The sequence below is a fragment of the Microtus ochrogaster genome, chromosome 8 (assembly GCF_000317375.1).
Source record: "Microtus ochrogaster isolate Prairie Vole_2 chromosome 8, MicOch1.0, whole genome shotgun sequence".
Classification (NCBI taxonomy): Eukaryota; Metazoa; Chordata; class Mammalia; order Rodentia; family Cricetidae; genus Microtus; species Microtus ochrogaster.
Genome location: NC_022015.1, coordinates 14,629,784 through 14,637,408, shown reverse-complemented (window position 1 = coordinate 14,637,408; position 7,625 = coordinate 14,629,784). Strand labels below are relative to the sequence as shown.

The window sequence follows — 7,625 nt, the reverse complement described above, 5'->3', positions numbered from 1 at the left end:
TCCTCTGATTCTAGCTGTCATCTCACTATTTGCTGTCCCTCCTTTTCAACTAGGGAGGTTGATGCAGAACTATATCTCTTTGACCACCAGCTAAGCATGTCTAAATCCTTGCCTAAATCAAACTTTATAATTTAGAAGACACATGAAAGTCTAAGTAGAGACCGGGGAGATGGCTCAGTTGTTAAAGTGCCAGCTGTGCAAGCATGAGGAGCTGAGTTCGAGCCTTAGCGTCCATGTGAGAAAACAAGAGTCGGGTGTGGCGGCTCATGCCTGTGATCCTAGCTCTGGGGATGCAGAGACAGGAGGATCCGATCCCTGGGTCTTTTCTAGTCACTAGCCTTGCTTGAGTAGGCGAGATCCTGGTTCAGTGAAAGACTCTGTCTCAGAAAAATAAGGCAAAAAGCAATGGCAGAAGATCCTCGATGTTGACATATGGTCTCTGCTTATGCGCGCACACACAAATATAACTAGAGTTGTAATTTATGCAACATCTCAAAATGTTGAGTAAGAATAAAATAAAGAAATCTGGTGATGTTTACAGCAAGTATTTTTGAATTTTAACTAAAATTACTAACATTAATGAAATTTTAGCGTCCATCTACTTAAATTAAATAATGAATTCTAAATTCTAACCTCTTTTTTTTTTAACAGGGAGGCAAACTTCCTCTGCATGGAAAATGACACTCTGGAATATCAATTCCACAGCCTGGGCATACTCTCTGATTACACTAGGGACTGAAATGTTAAGTTCTTTTTTCCGTTTCTACTATGTGAAACTTTTCTTGGAACTGTACAAGATTTCAGAGTTGGCCTTCTATCAATCCCAGGTGGGATGCAATTTTTATTCCTTAAATGTAGGACAGAATTTCCTTCCTTATAGAGGTATCCTACTGATTTTTTTTTTTATCAAAGAGTAGATTCTGCACATACCTGCAAGAGTTATCAAGAAAAATGTGTGTGCTAGGGTATGCAAACCTGTAATCTCAGTACTTAAGAAACTGAGGCAGGAAGATTGTTGAGAATTCAAGACTGGTCCAGGCTATACAGAGGGATCCTATCTCAAAAAGAAAGAGAGGGAGGGAGGGAAAGAGAGAGAAAGGCGAAGGGAATGGGTTGGGAGAGGACAGAGGGAAGGAGGAGATGCTGTCTTAGTCATGGTTTCTATTGCTTGTGCTAAAACACCATGACCAAATGCAAGTTGGAGAAGAAAGGGTTTGGCTTACACTTCCACATCATAGTAAGTCAGAGCAGGAGCTCAAACAGGGCAGGAACCTGGAACAGGAACTGATACAGAGGCTATATAGGAGTGCCACTAACTGGCTTGCTCAGCCTGCCTTTTTATAGGACCACTTGCTCAGGGGTATCCCTACCAATAGGGACAGGGTCTTTCCACATCAATCCTAATTAAAAAATGCCCTACAGTCTTGCCTGCAACCCAGTCTTATGAGGGCATTTTCCCAATTGAGGTTTCTTCCTCTCCGATGACCCCAACTTGTACCAAGTTAACATAAAATTACCTAACACAGCAAAACTACCTAGTATAGCGAGCTTTACCTTGAAAAGCTTGATGATATAGACAAACTGTATAACTTATCATACATGAACTGAATGAATAGATATAATGTTTTTACATTTTACCTTGTGCTTTATGATGTTGTTTATTACAGAACTATATATTTAGTATATTGATTTTGAGTTGATTTATTATTATTATTGTTATCTTAACTTTTTAAATGTAGATATGCAAAATGATGTCTTGGAAGAGTAGAGAAATGGCTCATTGATTTAGAACACTTTTTGCTCCTCTAGAAAACCTGGGTTCAGTTTTCAGCATCCACACGGTGGCTCACAACCATCTGTGACTCCAATTCCAAGGGATCTGATGCCCTCTTCTGGCCTCATGGGTACTAGACAAGCACATGGTACACATATACACATGTAGACAAACATTCAGACATAAAATAAAATAAATAGATAAAAATTTTTAACAAGAAGAAGGGCCTGAATTTCATGAGGAAATATGGCCCTGTGTGCCACAGGGGAAGACATTCTCTGTGTTCACTGCTTTGGTTCCAACGTTGCTCTATTTAGTTAGCTAGATGAATCCCTTATCTTCTCTGTCCAAGCATCTAATTTTGTAATTAGAAGGGAGGAACAACAATGCCTATCTCAGAAGGTTATGGTTTTTTTTAAAGGATTTGATAAAATAATACATGCCACCACTTGCACTATACCTGAATGCATGGGCTTTTGAGTGGCATGCTGCCCCTATCCTTGATGCCAATGACTGTTTCCAAAACGGAGACTTTTCAGCTTTAGATACTTCTTATTAGTAGAAACAAACAAAAAGATTGGGATTTATTCCTTCTTGTTTCCTGCCTCCCCTCTTCTTCCCTCGCTTCCTTCTGCTCTCTGGGTTACCCTGTTGCACAGGCAGGTCTGACTCAATGATCCTCCTTCTTCAGCCTCCCATGTGCTGAAATTATAGGCCCCTGCCACCATGCTCAGCCTCGGGAGTCCTTCTCCTCTTGAATGTAGTAGTCTTCACTACTGATAACTGTATAAAATAATCCTATGTTTTTTTCCTCCTTAGGTAATTTTAATGATCTGGAATGTTCTGAATGACATAAGTGGGTACTTTCGGATGAACTCTCAGAATGATTGCTGTCTAAGTTACCACTGTTCCCTGTTTGGAGCCTTTTTGCATGTAGTGGCCTTCCTGCTCCCTTGGTTCCCTTGGAAGCACTATCATGATGGTGACTGGCTTAATGGACTTCATTTGGTGGTCTCCCTGTGTGCATTTGACAGCACCCTTGCCTGGGTGCAGCAAGCCCAGTGCCGCTTGTTTGCAGAGACTTTCCCCAGGCATGAGAGCAGGCTGAAGCTGATGAAAATTAACCAGGTAGCATCCCTGCTGGGCTCCACCAGCGTCCTCTTCTGTGGCCTCATCTCTCATAACATGGAAATCCTGCCCAATTTTCAGGTCGTTGCTGTCATCACTGCCTTCCTGGCACTTACCAGCCTTTACAGTGGCATGCTCCATATGAGACCTCTTGAACATAAAAGAAACCCAGCGGAAACCTTCCTCACAGAGAGTGAGCAGGAACTGCCATGGACCTCCACCATCTTACCGATGAGACAAATCTTGTCTCAGAGGAACTTCCACCTTTTCCTCATCATGAATTTCTTTCAAGTCTTTCACTTGACCTTCTTCAGTAACTTCATGATGATCTTTGCAGATAACCTCATTCCTGTCGAGGTTTTGTCTTCTTCCGCAAGGAGCATCATGTACGGGGCTGGCTTCATCTGCCCTCAGGTATGTGAAGATTCTGCATGCGTCTACCTAGCGGGACTAAAGATTAACAATCAGTTGTCTGAGGAGAGGAAGAATGTGACTAAACAAGGAGTGTTTCTAACTGACACATGTTTACTAACAAACTCTAAATAAGAGCAAGCAAGTGCTCAGATGCTGTACAGGATCCCATAGAAAGGACAGGAAAGCAAATTAAAAGCAAGCAAGGGCCAAGCATAGTGAGGCCCAAGTAGCATGATTTAAAAGGCCACTATTTTTAAAATTATGTTTATCTGTCTATTTTGTTTGTTTTGAGACAGGGTCTCATTGTACAGTCCTGGCTGGCCTGGAACTTTCTAAGTACACCAAGCTAGCTTTGAACTTAGAGAGTCACCATGCCTAGACAATTGTGTGCGTGTTTATATTTGTGTGTCAGGGTGGTCTGTGGAGGTCAGAAGACAGCTTGGAGGCGTGGTTTCTCTCTTTACAGCTGTGGGTGCCAGGGATTGGACTCAGGTGGCTAAGCTTTGTGTCAAGTCATCTCTATGGCCTGGAATTTCAAATGTTTGGCTTTGAATCTAAGCATCAGCAAAGCTGTGGAAGAAGCAAATGGCTTCCTGTAAGTGTGTGTTTTTGCTTGGTTCAGGCAGTTAAAATTTTGTCTTCATGGAGGAAATCTTAGAAGGAGCAGGAAAATGATATGGAAAATCAAGACATGGGAAATGTCCGCTGGCTGAGAATCAACGACCCTATGAACAAGATTATGAGTCACATCTGGAGTCAAGAGTTTAGGCCTAGATTTCCTTATGACCCATGTAGCCTGAGGATCCCTTTAACCTTTGACCTATGTTTCTTTTCTACCATCCTCTCAATAACTATCCTATAATCTCATTTAGTAAACACACTAAAACAGTATGTACTTCTTTTCCTTTTTTCTTTCTTTTTTTTTAAAGACATTATCACTCTGTAGCCTGGGATGGCCTAAATAAAACTCATGATAGTCCTACTTTAGCCTTGGTAAAGTCCTAGGATTCCAGGTATGAGCTGACACACCGAGCATGCTTAACCTTTAACCCCCTTATCAACATAACTGCACAAACCATCAAAACCATCTATAGGTAGCTATTATTAGGACTCTTCTCTGTAGCTGGGCGTGATGGCTCATGCCTGGAATCCTAATACTTAGGGAGGCTAAAATAGGGGGACGGTTACATGTTTGAGGCTAGCCTTGGCTACAAAGAAAGACCCAAACCCAAAACAAAATAAAGCGAAACAAAGTACACAACAAAAAGATACTTAGGTGTGACTCTTTTGAGTGGCCCCCTGCTGTACTACCCTTTTCTTCACACTTTCCCCATCACTTCTTAGAAAACACTGACTCTGATTAAAACAAACAAAACAGAAAACCCCGACAAGAGTCAATTTGACCAAGAATTCATGGAGCAGGGTTTCAGAACACCTGTCTAAAAGCCTGAGTTCTGGAGCCTCAGAGCAGTGTTAAAATTCCATGGTCATGACCCTTATGGATGATGGCATGTTCCTTCTTAACTACTTGGAGCGCGGACATATTGCTACCGTAAGCTAACGGTGTCTTCTAAATCTATGACTTAACCTAGCCTATGATACAGATTTCTTCTAATTTTGCAATTAAATAATAGTTAAAACCTGGTACTTAGACTCTTCCAGGATTAAGGAATAAGCTCTTCTGCATAGCTTATTCTGCATATGTTTCTTAGTACCAGGACAGAGTGTCTGACATAGATAACGTCAAGGTTTCTTCTCTTTCATAGTTTCAGAGGGTTCAGGCTGTGTTTGCCTGGCCACATGTACTTGGACCAAGTAAATCACTGCCTGGTAGTGGAAACAGGTGGTGGAGGCTGATTTTTACCTCACTGGATGGGATGCAGATGGAGGGGATGGCTGTGCTCTGTTCTCTGTTGGCTTTCCTCTTTCCCTGTTTTGTTCTAGTTAGGTGTTCAGCCCATGGTCTCATTGCTGACCACAGTTAGGATGAGTCTTCTCTCAAGCCCCAAGGTACACCCAGAGGTGTGTGGCATCAATATCACTACAATTCTCCTGACTCCCAAGAACTGGGATTATAGGTACGGACTACTGACCCAGCTAGTTTTTTTTTTTTTTTTTTTTTGTCATTTGTCAACAGTGCAGCAGATTTAGGACTGAGGATACAGGATAGCGTGCCTGCCTAGCATATGGAAGGCTGTGGGCCCATCCCCAGCCCTGAAAAGAGAAGAAGGAAAGGTTTATTTTGCTCAAGATTCAAGGTTGAAGAAGAGCTGTATTTTGTGATGCTCTTGCTAGTACAACATTACGGTCATGCAGATCATTGCAAGGCAAGAGACAGCAGGCCTGGGTATACGCATATGAGTTCTGCTCTGTGCCCTGTTCTTTCTTTTCTTTTTGTTCTTTTATTTCTTTTGGTTTTTCAAGACAGAGTTTCTCTGTAGCTTTGGAGCCTGTCCTGGAACTAGCTCTTGTAGACCAGGCTGGCCTCAAACTCACAGAGATCTGCCTGCCACTACCTCCTGAGTGCTGGGATTAAAGGTTAAAGGCATGTACCACCACCACCTGGCTTCTGCTCTGTTCTTATAAAGCCACAAGGAGTCAATCATGGAGGCTCCAGCCTCAAGTCTTTTCCATCATTCTTGTTTCTATAGTTGAACAGTTCCCACACTAAACTCTTGAGTTTTAGACAGGAAGAAACGATAGCGCATTTCTTCCTTATGACTGGGTGATACTCCATTGTATCATGTTGTTCACCTATTCATTAGTTGATGGATATTTGATATATTTACACATTTGTTCATGCACATGTGCCTGAGTGCACCATATGTGTGCATGGGCCTGCAGAGGTCAGTAGGACATCAGATCCCCTAGAACTGGAGTTATCGGTAGCTGTGAGCTGCCATGTGGGTGTGAAGAACTGAACCCAGGTTCTCTGAAAGAGCAGTAACTACGGAGACATCTCTTTAGCCCCTCATGTCTACTAAAATGAGTATTGTGTGTATAGACATGGACTTGCCACTGTGGGCCTATGGAAGTTAGAGGACAGCGTGCAGGAAACGATTCTCTCCTTCCACTATATGGGTTTTGGGGACTGAATTCATGTCATCAGCCTCGACGTCAAGTACCTTTACCCTCTGGACCATCTCGCTGCCCCCATTCCTACTTAGTAATAGTGCCGTAAATAGGAATGTTAGGTTTTTGCATGAATATCTCTTTTGGTATGTATCTAGGGATAGAAAAACTGCCCGGTATGGTGGTGATTCTGTGCTTCGCATTCTGAGATAGTGGAGGATTTCCAAAGTTGGTACACAATTTATATGTGTAATAGTGCAAAGTGTCTCCAGTTCCTCCAGACTTCGCCCACATGTGCTGTTATCTGCCTTCTTTCCTACAGGAATCTTTGAGAATGGCTAACATTCTGTCATGCTTGGGCTTGATTTCCCTGATGGTTGTGAAATTAATGTGTTTTTGGAAAAATTTCTAGCTACCTTATTTGCCCCATTTTAAAGTAAGTTGTTATCTAATTTTTGTTCATTATATATTTTAAAGCCATACTTTGTCCATCTTCTATTTTATTTTGTGTGTGTATTTTATGTATACAGTATTCTCAGAGCCGGGCGACGGTGGCGCATGCCTTTAATCCCAGTACTTGGGAGGCAGAGGCAGGCGGATCTCTGAGTTTGAGACCAGCCTGGTCTACAGAGCTAGTTCCAGGACAGGCTCCCAAGCCACAGTCAAACCCTGTCTCAAAAAATAAAACAAAACAAAACAAAACAAAAAACCAGTATTCTCAGTACTCTGTCTGCATGTATGCTTGCAGGCCAGAAGAGGGTACTAGATCTCATTACAGATAGTTGTGAGCCACCATGTGGTTGCTGGGAATTGAACTCAGGACCTTTGGAAGAGCAGGCAGTGCTCTTAACCTCTGAGCCATCTCTCCAGCCCTTTGTGTGTGTATTTGTATTTGTGTATGTGTGCAAGAGCCTGTGAAGGCCAGAGAACAACCTTGAATGTCTTTTCTCAGGTACATACCCCCCTTTTTATTTTTGAAACAGCGTTTCTCACCGGCCTGGAACTTGCCAAGTAGACTGGCTGGCTGGTCAACAACCCCCATTGACCTGTGTCTCCTCCAGTACTAAGTTTGGTTTTTATTGAGTTCGAGTCTGGCTACATTGCCCAGAATGACTTCATGCTCAAGATTGTCTTGCTCTGCATCCCAAGTATAGGATTAATACATGTACCCCACACCCAGGTCTTCTATTCTTATTACTGAGTTATAGTGGCAATTTTTAAAAATTTTAGGTTTAAT

General features: G+C 42.3%; 1 protein-coding gene across 1 annotated transcript in view; it reads left to right on the top strand.

The window, feature by feature from the left end:
* The first annotated feature begins 677 nt into the window (after window positions 1-677).
* LOC101980138 (transmembrane protein 180) overlaps window positions 678-7,625 on the top strand; it is a 32,112-nt gene continuing 25,164 nt past the window's right edge. The window contains exons 1-2 of the mRNA XM_005351172.1: window positions 678-827; window positions 2,594-3,316. Of these exons, the coding sequence (XP_005351229.1) occupies window positions 678-827; window positions 2,594-3,316 (873 nt within the window). The remainder of the gene's footprint in view (window positions 828-2,593; window positions 3,317-7,625) is intronic.